Source organism: Cricetulus griseus, chromosome 2 (genome assembly GCF_003668045.3).
Source record: "Cricetulus griseus strain 17A/GY chromosome 2, alternate assembly CriGri-PICRH-1.0, whole genome shotgun sequence".
NCBI classification, from domain to species: domain Eukaryota; kingdom Metazoa; phylum Chordata; class Mammalia; order Rodentia; family Cricetidae; genus Cricetulus; species Cricetulus griseus.
In genome coordinates, this window is record NC_048595.1 from 321346668 (window position 1) to 321366629 (window position 19962).

The 19962-nt window shown below is 41.2% G+C and overlaps 1 protein-coding gene across 6 annotated transcripts in view; it reads right to left on the bottom strand.

Moving 5' to 3' along the window:
• Positions 1 to 19962, bottom strand: part of Mast4 (microtubule associated serine/threonine kinase family member 4) — a 594674-nt gene that overhangs the window by 268859 nt on the left and 305853 nt on the right. For all 6 annotated transcript variants that reach the window (XM_035440538.1, XM_035440540.1, XM_035440539.1 and 3 more), the window contains one exon: positions 2556 to 2587. In XM_035440538.1, coding sequence (XP_035296429.1) covers positions 2556 to 2587 — 32 coding nt within the window. The remainder of the gene's footprint in view (positions 1 to 2555; positions 2588 to 19962) is intronic.

A 19962-nucleotide genomic window follows, 5' to 3' on the forward strand; every position in this document is an offset into this window, starting at 1 on the left:
TTGCAAGCAAAACATTAGAGGAGATCTGAATTATATTTTCTAGGAGTGTTTGCTTTTATAATTTCCCAATTATATATATATATATATATATATATATATATATATATATATGCATGCACTTTTAGGGCTGTATAGATAAAAGTTATTTTTAGCCTATTCAAAACAATTCTAAAAAGTTACAATCAAAGCTAACAAATTCTCTAAGGTTCAAAGTGATGGAAAAACAATTTTAAAGTAAAACCTTCAAGACACACAAATTAGAAGCAGCAGCAGACTCATCAAACTTCTGAGGGCACAGTCCCTCTGACAAGTTCAGCCAGTGGCTTTGGGAGCAAGGGCTTGGCCTATGCTGAGTGAGGCCTTTGCAGTTTGCTCACTGCTAACATGAAAGTGAGGGACACAAACCAACTGCAAGAGGGGGGCTGTGGGGGGAGCCAGTCTTCCTGCAGAAGAGCAAAGGAGTTGAAAGCACTGCTAGGAGGCATTTTTGCAGTAAACAAGGTGAGGATGTGGTGGTAGAACAGTCATGTACTATGGCATCAGCTGAAATGAGCACCTAAAAAGCTATGCTGTCATCCTTCATCAGCTTTGTATTAAAATGAACCTGGCACTGTTTTTAGAAGCATTTCTTTTTCTCAGTATCATGAAGGACCATGCATGCAGAAAATAATTAATTACTAGCTCTCTGACTGTCATCCACCGAGGATACTGAGGGCCATGGAGTTCTGAACGGCCACATCAGGCACTGTTAATTCTTTGAGGGTAACTGAGGCAAATATAAAATTGTGTTTATTTGGCAAGTGATATGTTTGGAAATATTAATTTTCACAAAATTCACTGAAATAGATAGCTTTGTGTTGACCTGTCTGACATGCTTCATTCTCCCACGCAATGAATCAATTGATTTTTATGAGAGAAGGGACTTTAAATGCCCTATATAATTCAAAGCAAGGCTCCAAATACACTCATTTCACTACTAATGGTTCCATTTTCTCAAGTGAAGAAATGCACCACTTTTTATTCTCTATAATGTCTTTTCACATTGTTCAGGGCCATCAGCTACCGTTAACAGAACTGAGACTGCACTGTGAAAACAACATATGGCTCTTACATAGGCAAAATGGATTTCATTTCTTAAGTTGTCTGAGCTTCCGGTAGTTACTGGAAATATACTAACAAATCTAAGGAAAATAACTGTAAAGACCCAAACTAATTCTGACCAAAGTTCTGAAGTTTTTAAATAGAGTATAGAAGAAAAAACCCAGGGTGTTTAAGAACTAAATAAACAGAATAGAGAAAATAAGTTTGTTTGCATACAACGACATCTCATGGAGTTTTTCTACATTTCTCACCTCTGATTTCCCCTAACCATGACACAGAAAAAGAAAGCATTTAATCCCAAAGGCACTTCCTAACCAAGAACCAGACCATTAGCCTCCAGCTAAAAAGGAGGTTAGGAGCTGGAGACAGTTGAGGCAAATTTTGCAGAAAAAATGATTCCTTATCCACCTGGTAGTCTAAATTTGTTTCAAGAAGAAAAAGGAAAAGAAATAAAATGGTCTACAAAGCGAGTTCTAGGACAGCCAGGGCTACCCAGAGAAACCCTGTCTCAAAAAATAAATAAAATGAAAAAGGAAATAAAACATTTGCAGACGGTGCTGTTTAGGTTCCTAGATACAAAGTCTGGCATTTTCTTAAAAATTCACCCAAAAGATGACAATAGTTACCAAGTAGTTTTTTATTACTCCACAGTAGGAGTAGCTAAACTTACTTTAAATATTCCTTATAGCTTACATTCCTAAATATCTTTAAAAGTTAAAAAAAAAACTTATAAGAGGAACTGCACCACAGACAACTTCAACACAAACCAGATGGAAAATCCAAAAAGATCAAATTCAGCCCTTATAGAGCTCTTATAGTGCTCGTGATAAAAAAGCTGTCGTATAGGTAGTGAATGAAGTATTAAAGGAGAACTTCACTCCAGAAATGGCAGAAGAATACAACTGTTTTGGTTTTTGTTTGTTTTGAGTGCAAATATATAACTGGCCTTAAAAGAGAAAGGTGGAGACACACGACCAAGAAGGTCTGCAAATCTAGTCTTTGAATACAAGAGTGTTACATGTACCCTTTCAATAAGACCTGGATCTAACAGCAGGAAGTGTAGCAGACTCAGACTTCATCCATTCAAGTACAAAAAAAAAAAAAAAAATCCATAATATAAAGAACAGCCAGAGATTTTCAGAATACATGGCCAATCATTAACTCCTGATTAAGGTTACCTACCTGCATTATCTGCAGATTAAATCACATTCTTCGCTTGGCTAAATAATGGCATGTTTAAAACTTAAGATCCTCCTAGGATTTAGTAAGCATTTGAGTTTACAATGCCCACAAATAGATCCAGCAAATTATAATGAAATCATTAATTCATGTTGTTTTGTTGACTCGGTAGCTCATCATTAATGTTTTAATAGACATCAAAGACCAACAATTCAGATAATGATCACATTAGAAGTAGACAAAAAGAGAGCAAGGAAAGAGAGATTTCTACTTACAGGCTTCCTCTTCGAGGGAGGCTCAACTCCTTCTGCAAAAGAAAAGAGAAAATACACATGGGAGATGCCACACCAGCTGAAGTCATCAGGACACCAAATAGCAAGTTTGGGCATTCTTTATCGGACTTGAGTTGGCCTTGTCAAAACACCAAAGACTTTGATGACATAATTTTATGTTGGATCCCTCCCAACACAGCTCTTGTTAAACAAGAGGTCTGAAGTGGTGGTTTATACTACAAATACTTTATCTAATTCTGTAGCATAAAAATATTCAACCTTCAAAAAGCAACTTTCGTAAAATACTGAGTTGAATAGCACTGTCCTATGACTAAGGAAAGTAGGTAGAACCAGGGGATCTATCCAGAAAAAAATATATAGAAGCAGGAGAAATTTCAGAGGATGGTAATTAAGTGAAAGGTGAAATGAAAAGGGCAATTAAATCAGATTCTTAAATCTGGCCAATTTACCCTCCCAGGAAACAAATGCAGCCAAAATACTATGCATACCAAATATTATACTTTGTTATTTTAAAGAGAGCCTGAAAAGGGTTTCCTTCTGGAATTAGTTCTCAAAACAAATGGCATTTAATACTTAGGTATTGAAAAGTAGGTTAATGAACCTCTAAAAGGTAGCCAGACAGCCACAATTACCAGAGTGTTGGTATTTCTAAAATATGCTCTCACACTTATCTCAAATTAAGATCATTATCTACAGAATCACAGAGAGGCAAGGAAGAAGAAAACCACAACCAGGCAAGTAAGCCAAGCAAACCACACACAAAATCCTGACTCAGAAATACTTCCACCCACTATGGAAGGTCTAAAGGCCCCACTCCTGAAGGAGGATTACTTGATGGCAGTAATTAAAGAAAAGGAAGCCATGAGTCAGCAGCAGACTTAAACTCAAAATGCAGTACACTACAAATTCAGAGGAGTCCAAATTTGGTCGTTCATCCTCAGAAATCTCATTTATTTGGCATCTTCTAGAGGCTCCAACATTCTCGTTGGAAAGGCTTCACACTCACCTTGTCTGTCCTCTATTTTTATTGGCTCCTGAATGTTTGTCAAGGACAATGGCCTCAGACATCGCTTCTAAACAGTGTAATTTACCTCAGCACAGCTTACAGAAAATGGTCTTGAGAGCACCCGAGGAGAGGCAAGGGAAGATGTGACACGGATTTCAGACAGGAAGATGCTCAAATATGGAGTTACCATAACGTATCTCTGGTTAGTGTTGCAGGAACAATCAGTAATTCCAGAAATGAAGCACCCTCCTCCCGCACAGCGAACATTTTCCCTGTTTGTTTTTTTACATTGTTTCCCCTTAAATCCATGATTACCCACCAAGAAATTATAGTGTTTGCTAAAGCTGACTTCCTGCTTCTGAAAAGGAAATGCACCTTCATTAACCCATGACAAGAAGACAGTCTTTCTCCAGGATAGTCTCCTTAGGGGCTGAAATGCACACAGAAAACCAATGAGCAATTTTCTGTATAGGAATCATTGATTGGTTTTGTATTTGGGCTTTTTTTTTCCCTCTCTAACAGTCATAATTCATCAGATTGTGTCTTTTAGGAAAAAACTGAGACTCCCTGTACAGCAAAAGGCCTAGAGCCCAGAAAGTTACCACTGCTGTGGCAGAAACTTGATCGGAAGACAGCATAGATGACACTAAAGGTGTTATTAGTAAGAGCGAGCAAATAATAAATCAGATGCTATTATCAACCACATATGCAAAAAGAAGAATCGGAAGACAGAAGAAGAGAAAGAGCCAGTGGGTAACTATGGTTCAATCAGTCATATTCCCTGAAACGACCTGATCATAAACTTGCTGTTTTGCACCCGGAAAAAAAACCTGCTGAAATAGCAACATATGGGGATTAAAAACCCGCTCTGTTTTTAATCAGAAGCCCTACCAATAGGCTGGAATTACGAGTTCTAAATAAGAAGAAAGGTTACAGTGGCTCACATAGCTCCCCTGCCCCACAAGCTGGAGCCTGAGCTTCCAGCATGAGGAACAGAGGACATTTAATAGGCCACTGTCAGCTGACCTGAAGCCACCATGCTAACCAAGCTGAAGGAGCTAATCCACCCGAAGGCTCAAATGTCAGGCTTAGGATGGGAAACTCAATTTGGTAGCAAATTGGAATCAGATGTGATGGTAATAAAGTGAGAGAAATGAATGTGCCATGGCCAAGACCTTGTGAACAGTAGTCTGCAAACATCAGGGGGGTCAGCAATTGTAGGCCGGGCAGGCAGCAGCTACTGCCCTAATGTACGGAGCCCACATGCTAATAAATCAGCACAGGTCAGACATAAACGAAGAGCATCAAGGCATTTTACTGCCTAAGCCCCCATGGTACTCCATGTATGCATCTTCATTTTACTTCCTTAATGTCGATAAGGTCACTAGCACATACTTAGATAATTGGGTAAGATGTGTGGTATTGGCCCAGGCCATAAACCAAAGCTAGAATTTGGTATATATGGCATGTGTTAAATCTGTATTAAGCAAGAACTGGAAGTGGGGGGAAAGTGGGGTACAAAGGGAATGAAGGGGCAAGAAGCATCTATCTCAGCTAAATAGGTTTATTAATTATTTCCAGATTAAGAACATATTTAAGAAGATTAAAGTTTTTAAAAAGTTATTTTCATGGATACTGATTATTCAGTGACTTGGTTTTAGGCTTGTTTTCTGTTGTTTGCTTTGTTTGTTTTGAGATAGGGTCTGAGGTTGTAGCCCAGGTTGGCAATCCTCCTACCCCAGTCTCTCAATTGCTGGAATTACAGGCCATGAGAGTTTGTTCTCAGTGGCTTAATGTATTTTAGAATGCTATTTATCATTATTTTCTTCATATATCCCTCATTCTATTTCTAAGAATGTTAAATAGTTACATTGAAAGTTAATATGAAGTATAAATAATCTTTTCTGAGACTTGCCTTTTCTTGAGATCTCTCCATAAGGTCAAGAGTGGCCATGCACAGTGTGTATACACATAACTGAATCACTAACAAGGCTGAGGCAGGACGATGTGTTGATTCACTCTTGGCTATAGCAAAACCCACATTTCAAAAAAAAAAGAAAGAGAGGGAGGGTCGGGGAGGGAGGGGGAAGGTATGGAGGGAGGGAGGGGAGAGGAGAAGGAGGGGGAGGGAGGGAGGAGGGAGGGAGGGAGGGAGGGAGGAAAGGCAGACCAGCAGACAGACTGAGGATTCAAAGGTTTCCTCAAATTTAAGAAGAGAACCCATACAGAGTTCAGGATGAAAAGAGAAGTCCAGTGAGGGAGTGTATGCCTTTACCAGCCAACAGCAGCCTCAATGGGGAAGAAAGAAAATGACTTGCTTTATTCATAAAGACAGCAAATTGCAATGTTGTAATTATTAAAATATCCAAGCTTGTTTGGAGGCTTTAGTTAATACTATGATTTAGAAAACTATAGAAATGGTCTAAGTGGGAGAAGACTGTGTAGAACCGACAATGAAGATGGCATGAGGTACTTATATACGAAGAATGTGTCTACATTGTGATAAAGAGCTGGGTGTGGGGCATAAAAGAAAACATAAAGAGTCATCAAATTAGGGATCATAGGTTCACAGAGCTTGATGGAAGAGAAACTCAGCATGAGACTGTCCCTATGGGGCTGTCATACTGAAGTGTCTGCATAGGCAGATGGATGGATGGATGGATGAATCTAGGTTCAAGAAAGGGGCTGGACTAGAGACAGACTGTGGAGTCCTCAGCAAATAAGATGGTACAGAGAGCAATAAACCTGAGATGGCAGGGAAGACAGAAGCATTGTAAGAAGGAGGTGAGATGTGTAGGACACAGACACATGGAGAAGCATAAGGGAGGTGCCACACTAGCAGTAGTTGGGTCTCTTCAAAGCAACAGAAACTGAAGGGGGCTGACATGTAAAGATTTTGTGGGCCCAAACCAGCATGTTCTATGGCAGACAGTGTCAGAAACCAGGTCAGAATCTGGAAGTTCAAGTCCAAGAACACTACGGTTAATGTACCTGGAAGGGAAACATGTCAGAAAGCACCTCCTATCCCCACACCTTTATCTCATGGCTCATGGCAGATCACTATGTTGTATGGTTGCTTCTGGGTCTCTTGCTCCAGCTGCCACATGAGCAGTAAAAAGGAAGAGGAGCTTCCTTCATAAGCAAGAAGAGAAACAGGGCCAAAGCCACCAAATTCATGACTAGGGAACTCCTTCAAGATGGAGCTAGAGACTTGAAGACTGTAAAGCTTGCTCCCCCTCAAAAAAAAAAAACCCTGAACCAAACAAAATGGCAATGACCAGAACAAACTAACATCTATAACCTTCCAGAAAGAAGGAGGCTGCGTGTTCCTGTGCTTCCTTCTGTTGTCTTACTTGAGTCACCAGCAGTCATATTCCATTGTGTCACCAAGGGTTAGGACATGTGCTAGTTGCTCTCTCCCTTTTTGTTTAGGAAGAGTTCAAAAAGCCAGGATGCGTACAGCAGTAGCATTTCAGGCCCATAGATGGGAACATATGAGTTAGAGGACAAGATACAACCTATTTAAAATCTACTCAAGGAAACAGAGGCAGAATGAATGAAGAGGTCTTAGCAGGTGCAAGACTAACCTGGGTGTGTAAATGCTGACGGGAGAGAAAATGATAGGGGTGAAATCATTCTGCTCAAGCAGAAGTCCCGAGCACTAGTAGACTTGGCTGAAGTGGAGATTCTGAAACCTGACTACACATTAATGTCACCCAGAGAGCTTTTAAAAATGCCAGTGCCCAAGCACCACCCCTACAGAGCCAGAGAGAGAGAGGAAAACTGTTTGTAGCAATTGTTTATTAGAGGGTAGTTGTTTTAAATCCTTTTAAAGACTACCAGTTTACATAAACCTTTTACCTTAAGGAGGGAAAAATCTGTTTTTCCTTTAGGGGACATTAATTTCCTAGGCTGTCATTTCAGTAGTGAGAGCTAAGCTGTGATGTTATTTCCTACGTAAGCGGGAAGTGGTATAGGTGGAAGACCTATACCATTCTAATGGTCACCATGGCACCATTCTACAACAGAATGCTCACTGTCAGACACCAGTGGGAAAGCAGTCAGGGGTAACCCACAGGTCAACACTCTTAAAGGAATGCTTGGATAGAAGGGCTTGTATCAGAGAACTGGAGCTCGAATAACACTTCCTTCTGAACATGAGCAGAAGGCAAAATTGGTTCTCAAACAACCCTTGGAAGCTTCAGGAAACTGCCACAGAAGCACACAGTTTTCTGCATGAAGAAAGTAAAGGAGATCTTCACAGAAAATTTTAAAAGTGTACATCTTCACCTAGACCACACTTGTGAAATCCAAGGGGCAGGGAGGCAAGTACAGGATCCCAAAGCTGCTCCTCACTTCCCGCAGGATCTGTTTTACTTTTTCTGTCTACAATCATAAAACTGGCTGTCTGGACAGAATACCAAGTATCGTCATGGAAAAAGTCCACGGACACTAGCAATTGACCAGAGGAATAAGCCCATCAGATAACAATATGGAAAACTGAACTGAGGGCTGGCTCATTTTGGTATCAACATTTGCTACATAAGCATAAGAATCTGAGTTCTGATCCCCAGTATTTACCTAAGAAGCCAGGTGAGGGCACATACACCCCTAACTCCAACACTGTTGTTTGTGGAGACAGTAAAATCACTGGGGCTTGCTGGCTGCCAACCCAGCTCGAGGCTCTGGTGGTGGTGGTGATAGAGCAGGATACCCAATGTCCTCTTCTGGCCTCAACTCACATGCACAGGCGCTCGCGCACGCACACACACACACACACACACACACACACACACACACACACACACACACACACCATCTGTTATCATTTCCCCACCTATATCCATTGTGAAAATAAGAGGATGTCAGAACACTTTCCATTGCTACAAAAAATACCTAAGGTGGAGTAATTCTTAAACATAAGAGGTGTGCAGCTCACAGTTTGGAATGCTGAGGATCCAAGTGAGAGCACCTCTTGACCGTGTGGTGAATGGTAACATGGCTACAGCATGTGCAGAATAGAGCACATGGTGAAATAGAAAGCCAGAGGGAGCCAGGATAACTCATTTTATAATAACCCACTCCTGTAGGACCCAAAGTCCCATAAGAAGTCATCCCTCTGGCAGAAGGCATCCTGTATATGGCCACACCACCCTGAACACGCCTTATGTCCTCTGAGTACAGCATCTCTGACAACCTAATTACTTTCCTGGTAGGTTCTACCTTTTAAAGGCTTCCTCTTCTCTCCATACTGACATGCCAAGGATCAAGCTTTCAAGACATGAACCTTTGGGGAATGTACCAAGAAACCATATCTCAAACCATAGCAAGCAGGCCAGAGGGGTGATGGGACAGGCCGAGAGAAGGGAATGAATGAAAACACAAGCAAGGGGAGGTTGTCAGTGATGCTGATGATGCTGATGAAGAGGAGGAAGACAAACTGGACATCAGCTTTGCCCACAGTACAACTGAAACAGACACATTTTAAAAGTAAAAGTGGAGTTATTCACTTGTGATTCTATAAATTCAGTTACTGTGAAGGCAGAAACCTTCTGTCAAGGGTGAAGACAAGGGCACATTTGGAGATTAAAGCAAGTGCAATGGGTTTCCTTTACTCAATCACACACTTTTCAGTAAAGGTTGATTTGGCAGAGACCATGCCAGCTCTGGGGATAAAGGACTTCACTCAGTGTAAAATGTGGTGTGAAAAGGCCTGGGATACAGGAGGGCTCTTCAATAGATTTACGGGGGGAGGGGGCGACACTGGGCTTCCTTTGAAGAGGGTCAGCACCCTCCCTTGCCCATTTGATGTCCCCTGTTATAAAAGATGACAACTTCTGATGCAACCAGCATAATCCTTAACTTCTAAGTGATTCTCAACCTGGGGGTTGAACGATCCTTTCACAGGGGCCACCTAAGATCATCGGAAAACACAGAAAAAACATTATGATTGGTAACAGTAGCAAAATTACAATTATGAAGTAGCAATGAAAATACTGTTATGGTTAGGGGTCATCACAACATGAGGAACTTAATAAAGGGTTGCAGTGTTAGGAAGGTTGAGAACCATTGCTCTAGCAGCTCTGACTAAATTATACAAGTAGCAAAGCTCATTTTCCTTGGCCAAAGTAATGAATTGAGAGATAGGATGTGGTCTACCTGGGCAAAGCAGATGTAAACTGATGTTTTTTTCAGGGAGCCCCAGAAAGAAGTTCATGTGCCTCATCCAAGAGAGTTAGCAAGAGAGGTAGGGAGCTTGTGATGGGCATCAAAGGTAGATCGGGAAGATGGGGATAAATAGAGCACTGGGTGAGCCTTGTGAAACAATGGATCCAACCGTACATATCTCTGGACTTTCAGGATATGTGAACCAAGGAAGTCTATTGCTGTGTTTTGCTTTTATGATTCAAAAATTGCCAAGTGACACAATACTCTGCTTGTGTCTGCTTCATATGCTCCTTCTACTGTAAGGTCTGGGCACTGGCTAGGCAGCCTCAGGGCAGGCTGAGGAAGTACTGCGTCTAGGGAAGGTGGAGTGAAGGATGGGTGGGGTGAACCCTCAGAATGGCTGAAGAGTAGAGAAAAAAGAAAACTCAACAGGACAGAGTGCAAAGGCAGGGATGTAGCCACATTATGCACTGTGTTCAAAGAGCCTGCATGGAGCATTTCAACAGAAGAAGGTGGCCAGGTGACATGTTTAAAAAGCTCCACTCCAGCATTAGGGTGATGCATGGCTCACAGATGGCAAATGAGCGGGGACATCTTAGAGGCTCATTTTAGCATCCTGGGAGCAGGGCTGAGCCAGGACCAAGGAAAAGGCAGAGAAAGGCACGAAGTAGAGAGGCAGGCTAAAGAAAGGACTGAGCACACAGCATCGCAAGGACATGAGAAGAAATGCTGTGCTTCTGGGAAAGTCAGAAGAGACATGGTGGATAAGGACATGAGGAAAGGGGGCTTCAGGACATAAAAGCACAGAGAGCTTTCAGAAGAGAAAAACTGGAAGTCTGAAATGGATGAAGAAACAGAAAAGTGTGTATGCTATCAACAGGATTCCAAAGAACGGGCACAGGGACAGGGCTACAGAAGAAGAGACTGGCAAAGCCAGTATCCCAGGATTGTATGAGAAGTTAGCATCCATCATGGCAAATCCCCTCTCCACTCTACAATTTTCATGTAAAAAGTGGCTATTGTGTGTCTATACTAAACCTACCTACATCACAAATATAACTGGCTTACTTCATGCTGACAAACACTGCCTCATTTACTCTTCTCCACCATTATTTCAGTTTCACCAACAAAGGAATGGTGGCAAATGTCTTAGTGTGCCCATAAATCCACACCTGCCTAGCCCAGGGAACAGAAAGTATATCCTTCCTTACCAGAGCATAGCTGGGTGTATCTGTACCAGTCTCCCCTCACGGTGCCTTCCACGGACTTCAGAGGGGCTATCACCCTGCCAGTTATCTTTCTGAAATGAGAGGCACAACTGACTTGGGCAGCTTCTTCTAAGCAAATTTCACAGTTAAATTGCTTTTACAGACTCTGATTTTATTTGAAGCACAGTCTTGAGAGCATGTTACTTTTAACACAGACTTTTCTCCAGGAGAAAAGGCGTAACATGCCAAATAATCAGCTAACCCTAAGTAAATGAGCAAGTGAAACAAGCTTCCTTTCCAATCAATTACTGTGGTGTGGGATACTTCCTAACACATTATGCCCTCGATGTCAAAACATCAAGCCTGGGAATCAGGCACGTGTGTTCTCAGTATTACCAAGGAGACATCCACTGGAAGGCTAAGTTTGCAGGTTTCTCTGTGGGGCTTTGCTGAAGAGTAAGACACACATATGATTGACAGCTGCACTTCACTGAGTGTTTACTATGTGCCATGCGATGTGCACAAGCTGCCTCCAGGTTAGCAGCTTCTAGCCCACAGTCATATTGTACATGGTGTGCTCAATCACCCTAAGAACAAAAGAACTCTTTCTAGGGAAATTTTTCAGGTCAATTTTAAAAGTTACAGAAACTAATTTGGGTCATGTTGGAAAATCTAGCTTTTTGAAACAAAAGAAGCTACAACAGAAAAAAAATTAGTCTCATTGAGATTAATGCTTAAAGCTAAACTTATCATGTTGTGGTGTTGGCCCACTGAAGCACAAGAACCTGAGTCCAATCCTCAGAACTAATGGAAAACAACAACAATAACAACAGCAAAAACAAAAGCAGTTGTGATATACTTATAATTCCCGAGGAGGTGGAGACAGGGAAATAAATCTCTAGTGCTCACTGACCAACCTGCCTGGCCACTGGAACTAGGAGGTCCCTTCTTAAATTGACCTGAGAGGTTCCTTTTCCCTTTTCAAAAAAGAAAATGTGGATAGTATCTAAGGAATGTGATCTGAGGCTGTCTCTTGTCTACACACACACACACACACACACACACACACACACACACACAAAACACATACACACTGGGGGGGGGAGAAAGAGACATGAATACATCATACAAACAAAAGAAACATAAATCAATCATATATAAAAAGACAAACTTTATTCCAACCCAAAATAATGTCTTGAAGAACCTCCTCTGCCTCCTTTACAACCCAGTTTCCTGAGCTACAAAACAAGACTGGTACAACTTACTTACCCTGGGGCACATTCAAAACCACAACGGTGTTCTCATGTCGGCAGTTACCAACAACCTAGATGCCAGCACTTTCCACCTAAGTATATGCTCAGACTCACTGAGGGACGCAGGCAGGACACAAAGGGCCTAGATAACATGGGTCAAGGTCATGAACAACAGTCCAGATACCTTCACCCTGTCCATCCCAAGACTTGAACCTGGCTATGGTTCAGTGAAGGCTCCAGCAAAGACAAACCCAGTTACCCCATTATGAGGGACACCCCTCTGTCTGGGCATCAAACAACAATGCCAGATGTTGTACATAAGTGCTTTTAAGACAAAGCAAACTAGAAGTTCCTTCAGCATCTGTATAAAAGTAAGGACACTGTGAACAAGGTCTAACTTCTCTTTCTGTAGTTAGAATGGACTTATGAAGCCTTTTTGATAAATACGCGCATCAACCCTGCCACTTAACTATGTTTCTTGCTACTGGGGCAAGCCTATGACCCACAGTGAGCCGAGATAGAGAGGCCATACTGCACAGCTGTGCCCCACAAGACCCTGCAATGCTCTCAGTTCTCCCATCCATTACCAGCAAATTACAGTAAATTCAAAATATTGATCTGCAAACCCCTATATGGGAAGAAAGTTACCATCGACTTTTATTGCTTACTGTTGGGTCCAATTCTCTGGAATCAATAAAAGCTACAATGTTCATAAGCTCCTAAGAAGATAGTTAATATAGTGGATATGAGACACCTTTTAGAATCATTATAGATCTATAGAATTCTCCATCAGCACCGTGGCACGCATCTTCAGGGTTCAAAAGCCTTATTTGATTTCAAAGTCTTCTCATTACCCAGGAAAATGCCCCAGGAAAGAAGTGAATAGCAATGCCAGGCAATGAAAACGAAGCAATTAGAAAGAACCCTGCCAGGCAGAACTGCGCCCTCACCTTTGGTTCTCTCGTTTATTCAGACCCAAATCACCGCCCCACCCACAGTGGATCACTACTCACCCTGGTCACTTTTTAAACAGCTATATCTCAAGTCAGACTTCAGAGGAGTTTTGCTGACACTGGATTCCAAGCCCCATCAGGGAACAACAGTTTGCCAATAGTTTTTGTTTGTTTGTTTTTAAATAAATAACACTTTAACTGCTCCTAATACAAAGAATCAATATCTTTTTATGAACTGATTTTTAAGAATCAGATAGTAATTCAAAGGTTCTATTGAAATTACAGACAACCTTAATACAAAGAGAAAAGGGCTTTTTTATAGGACCTGGAAGCAGGGCAGGATGCTACTGTCTGACACAGTGATTACTCTGGTGAGATGAATCATTTGTATTTACTAAGGATTCCTCAAAGTTTATCCAGCAGTCACTGTTCTGAAGGCCTGTTTTAGTGTACAAATTTATTGGCAGATGAGCTCAAGGGAGCACTTGAAAAACTATATGAAGCTAATATCCACAAGTCTACTTTCTTCAGGCCATTCCTCTCCATCTAAATGCAAAAGACGGCACAAAATATACATGCAAAATGGATGCAGGCCATGGAGATTAATGGCTCACATATTCAAATAATCGATAATGTGAACGTAAGCCTCTAATAGTGCTGAAATTTATTGTAAAGAGAGATGGCTCAGTAACAGAAACAATTGATTTGGACATATTTCACTAGGAAGTAATAGATCCTATTTGTGACAGAGTACTGAATCTGACTTTTTCAAAAATATTTTTTAAAGATTTACTTTTAAGTGTGTGTGTGTGTGTGTGTGTGTGTGTGTGTGTGTGTGTGTGGTATGTGGTATGTATCTATGTAAAGTATGTATGTGATGTGTTGTGTGTATATGTGATGTGTATGTAGTACATGTATATGAGGTATGTGTAAGCCATGTGATGTGTGTTCTCACTGGCCTCCTGGAAGCCTTGGCGCTACCCTATAATATGGTAAGCTTATCATTATTTTCCAAATAGGGAGGCTGAGTCTAGAAAACTATATGATGATCTGCTCAAGGCCCAAAGCATTACATTAAGGACAGAGGAGACAGTATAAAATTAACCTATCCTTGAAGATGCTGTTTTAATGCTACATAATCACTGTGGACATTCTGTCACAAACATTTTTATGTGCGAAGAAGAAATCTCCATTTAAGTGGCTCATTTTCTGTTCTTTACAGATAAGCACATCCCCGGTTGGACATCTTCCAAAAAGTCCTTCCCACTGACTTCCACCAGCCAGCTTTGGAACTGTGCATCCTAACACACAGCTAATGCCAAGATAACCCAGACGCCTTGAGTAAGGGCTGCTCTGTGTTTCCCAGAGAATATGACCAAAGAGTCTATAAATCCAGCCTTGGTTCCATCAGCAACAAGTCTTCGAAACATTGATTACAGATCTGTCAATTTGTTTCCTTTTCCTAAAATAAATTTGGGGGAGCTTCACAGTGTGCACTAATGACTTTGAAGTTAACCAAAGAGACTCTAAGCTTAATGACATCGCATTTGTGACAGTTAATTAGCAGAAAATATTTCAGTGCGGGGAGGTTTTTGCTTTTTTCAAGCATCAAAAGCAATAAAAGGCTCTGGGGTTTTAATTGCTTCTTCCCAAAGACTGACTTCTGGTTCTTTCCCTGCAAAGACACAATTCTCCTTTCAAAGTCAAAATGGTCCCTGGTGACTTCTGTGATCACCAGGACCCTGACAGGGGTAGACATTTAGATTTGAGCTCTCAGGAGATTTTTATAACATAGCTTATTGTTGTTATCCAAACTAGAAAGAGATTTCTATGCACTAGACACCAACCACATATGAACGAAACCACCTGCAACACTGGTAGATGGAGGTGTTTGCACTGGTTTCCACAGAACTACACCTATTAGGTTCTTTCAAAGAATTAACAAGCACACTAGACAACCATGGATTGTTATGTGCACTGCACTGAAGAAAGGGTGTGTGCGAGTGTCCTGGATCTCTGGATTGCTTTGGAAGTATGAGATGGATAACTGAGTCTGGATCCTTTCCCATAGAACACAGCTGAAAACACAATGACAGAACCACATGATAATGTGTAAAAATTTAAGCAAAGCTGTTCGGGGAGGGGTGGGGGATGATAAACTTTGGTGCCAGACAACCCTGAGCCCTGCTGAGGTTGGGGATCCTACAAGGTCACTCAAAACATCTCATTATTTAGACAAGTTGATGAATTTGAACCCATTTTTCAGACTTTTTATTTGAATTAGAAACAAAATTGTTTTACATGCCAATCCCAGTTCCCTTCTCCCTCTTGTACCCATTTTTTTATAACAAAAAAGTTTCTGTCATTTTAATACTAACTTTAACATCCCAAAATAGTGGCTAAACTGGACTGCAAAAGACTCACATGTCATTGAGAAATATGGATATATATATATATATATATTATATATATATATATATTCCATCCTAGATGCCAAACCCTATAAGCCAGCCCATGCATCCTTAAGCTCACCAGGATGAACGTGCTGAAGGGGCAAAGCCTCGAAGTAGTAGCAAGGCCCAATGCATCAGAAGATTCAGGAGTCCTCATGACAAGGTGAGTGCCAGCATCATTTTGCTGACAGCTTTGGGCAACTTATGTGCCCTGTCTGTGACTTTCCTTCAACAATGGAAATTACATTTCACTGTTGTTAGGAGGATTCAATAAAAAGAATACACATAAAATGCCTAGCAATGGATCTGGCCCATAGTGAGCCCTCTCCCAATGTTATTATTCTATCTTAAATATGTATGAACACATCTGACACTACAACTCCAGGGTTTTGCTTTTGCAGAATGCCAAGTATTCAGCCACGTAATAAGTTATTATGCTGATATATATGTTCAGCTCACTGAAAGACAGATTAAAAACTAGTAATGAATTTAAATACACTCTAAGCCTACTTCAATGAAAGCTCAGAGAATCTATTCTATTCTTGTATTATTGATAGGACTCTCAGGTGCTTTCCAAATAGCTCTATTTAAACCAAAATGGATTATCTAGGCACTTGAAATTGCCATTTATCAAGCATGAAGACTACCTCTTAATGAAAAGCAAACTTCTTAAAGGGCTCCAATACTATCCAAACACATGCTACACATAACAACATAGGTCCCAATAGTTCTATAGTCAATATTTTAAGCAGCATAATTCATGTAATTTTCATTAAACAACAAGAGAAAAAGGTTATTGCTGACTGTGCCCAGGAACTATATGCTAGAGTCCTTGTGCTTGATGCTGCATTTTTCTGAGCCCACCTTTCATCAATAAGTAACAGTGTTGCTTTAACTAAAAAGTGTGGAAAATTCTGATTGAATTTTCCACTTCAAAGTACACAAAATCATTTCATCTAACATGCTGTGTTAGAAAATCTATGCTGCATTCTGACCTCCTGTTGCAGCCCATTTCGAGTACTGGTGATACCCGTATCACCCTGCATGGCTGGCGAAGTAGAGTAAACATATTGGCTGCAAAATGTTTTGAAAAACCCCCTACTCCACATAGATCCCAGCTCCTGTCAAAAATCACAAACATGTTTGCATTCTGTCTGTGTGAAAGCATGACAGAGCTCTAAATTCCCACAGTAAATAAAAGCAGCTACTTTCAGAACACACCACCTAAGCAAGACTATCCAAGGCTTGCAGTGAGAGGCAAGGGAGGGCAAGACTCAGCCCCAATGATACACCCAGAGGTGGATAACAGAAGACATTGTTAACGGTGCCCTTCTTTAACTTGAGGTTAAAACAGAATGTAGATGAGATTACCATGGATAGCGATGAGACACTGTAGACCTTCTATGGCCTCTGTTTACATAGAAAGGAAAATAACCTATTGGTTGACTTTTTCCTCCGCTTTGCAGTCTAGGCAGTTTTCTTTTCTTTTTTCTTTTTTCTTCTGCAGGGGGAATATGACAGGTGGTTGGCTTGTTTTCCTGGACTGGGAAACTAGGACAGTCCTTGAATAAGTTAGGCAGCTGAGAACAGTACGCTACAGTAAAGAGCATTCCCATCCAAGCAGGAATACTTATGTACTATCACCAGAGAGGCTTCCAGGTTAGAGCACTTCTCCCACCATCAGTCCTGACCACTGGGAGCAAGGGCATAGCCTGCAGGACTTCCCTATTAACTGGGATCATACAACATCAGGATCTCTCTCTCTCTCTCTCTCTCTCTCTCTCTCTCTCTCTCTCTCTCTCTCTCTCTCTCTCTCTCTCTCTCTTTCTCTCTCTCTCTCTCTTCCTCTCTGGCTTAACTGAGTCCTACTTTTAGTATAATGCTAGAACAACCACAAAGAAGACAAGCCAGTAAGATCAAAAACACTGATGACAGCTTATGTTGGAGAGGATGTGGAGAAAGAGGAACACTCCTCTACTGCTGGTAGGAGTGTGAACTTGTACAGTCACTCTGGAAATCAATATGTTGGTTTCTCAGAAAATTGAGAATCAATCTACCTCAAACCCAGGCTATATCAATCTTGGGTATATACCCAAAGGAGGTTCAATCATACCCCAATAGCCAGAACCTGGGAACAACATAGATAACCTCAATCAAAGAATGGATAAAGAAAATGTAGTACAATTACACACTGAAGTATTACTCAGCTATAAAAAAACAATGGCATCATGAAATTTGCAGGCAAATGGGTGGAACTAGAAAAAAATCATCCTGTGATAACCCAGACCCAGAAAGACAATTAGATATTAGATATAAAGCAAAAGATAACCAGGCTACATTCCAGAGCCCCAGATAAACTAGGTAACAAGGAGGGCCCAAAGAGGAATGTATGGATTTCCCTGGGAAGGGGAAATAGAGATCTCTTGGGTAAACTGGGGAGGGAGGAATATGAGGGAGCATGTTGGGCAGGTTAGGGGAAGGACAGAGGGAGAGAGTAATGAAAGAGATGTCTTGATGTGGCGAGCATTTCATGGTTAGGGAGAAACTTAGTGCCAGGGAAACTCCCAGGAATCCACAAAGATAAACTCAGCTAAGACTCCCAGCAATAGTGGAGAGGGTATCTGAACTGGCTATCTCCTGTAATCAGATTGGGAGCCTTCATCCAGAAACTGATGGGAAAAAAATGCAAAGATCCACAGCCAAGCACTGGGTCAAGTTCCGGGAATCCTGTTGAAGAGAGAAAGGAAGGATTGTAGGAGCCATGGGGGTTCAAGATCATCACAAGGAAATCCACAAAAACAACTAACCTGGGCTCATGGGAGCTCACAGAGTATGGACCAACAGCTTAGGGAGCCTGCATGGGACAGTTCTAGGCCCTCTACATATGTGTGACAGTTGTGTAGCTTGGTAAAAATTTGTGGGACTCCTAGCAGTGGGGTCAAGACCTGTCCCCAGTGCTTGAGCTGGCTTTTGGGAATCTATTCCCCATACTGGGCTGCCTCACCCAGCCTTAATATAAAGGGGGGAGCTTAGTACGCCATCAACTGGCAATGCCATGCTTTATTGACACCTATGGGAGGCCTGCTCCTTTCTGAACAGAAACAGAGGAGGAGTGGATGGGGGTAGGGGGCAGAAGGGAAGTGAGAGGAGAGAACAGGAGGGGGAAAATTTCAGTCAGAATGTAAAAGAAAAGAAAAAAATTTAATAAAAAAATTCAAGAAAAGAAGACAAGCCAGATTAATGCCACACTATGTACTCCCTAGTGTGCTTGGTAACTTTAAATCATAGTCTTGAATCTCACGATGAGGAAAGAGGAAAGTGGCCTATGCTGTAATTCAGCATGGTGTTTACATACGACTTACAAGATTGCAGCAATAAATCCAAAGAAAGACAGAAAACAAGGGCTACAGAAACAAGGCCTTGTGCAACCATAGTGATCAACTCTCTAAAGAAATAAATTCAAGACACAAATACATGACCATCATGACGAGTCTTCAGTTCATGTGAAAGAAAAACACAGTGAACATGGACTACTAGCACTCCAGTGAGTTTCTACCAGTGACAGGAAAACAGAACTGTGTTCTATTTATCAATGGCCAAGGCTTGTCTTTTTTCTCCCTTCTCTACTAGCAAATTTCCTCTTTCTAAGACTTCTATTGTGATGTGGACAATTACAGCAGGCCATTACTCATAGCAGTATGATCAAAGAATAGAAGTTCAGAAGGAAACAAACAAGCTTGACTGGTTCCTCCTTGCTCCAACCATGGCCAATTCTTCCTCCTGTCACTCCACCAGGGTTGGGAGTGGCCATGGGCCTTTTCTGTCCTTTAAAGAGGTTTAATACTCAAAAGCTTTTATTCGCTAGTTTAAAAGTTGTTTTGTTTTAAGATGGGGTCTCACCAAGCCCAAGGTCTTGGTGTTATGAGACTGAAAAACAATTAGGACAGAGGGACAAACCCATGACAACATGAATGAAGATACAGACAATTTCTGGAGATAGAAAAAAAAATATGAACAAAACCAGAAAAGCTAGAATTCAAAATACATCAGAATGAAATGGGCTTATTCATTAGAAGAGCAAAGCTGCAGTAAAAACAGTAGAAACCACAAAAATGAATTGACGAGTAGAAAGAAAAACCAAGACAAGAGTTTCAAGGATCTGTGGGGAAAATCATATTGCACAATCTAGGCCTAGTTGAAATCCCAGAAGAGAAACAAGCCAGTAGATCATGGCCAACGTGTCCCAAACCTCAATAAAGGCCACCAGTCCACACACAAGAAGCCCAACAAAGAAAACCATATTTAGTTATTTTAGTCAAGTTGATTTTTCACATAGGAGGTACATCAA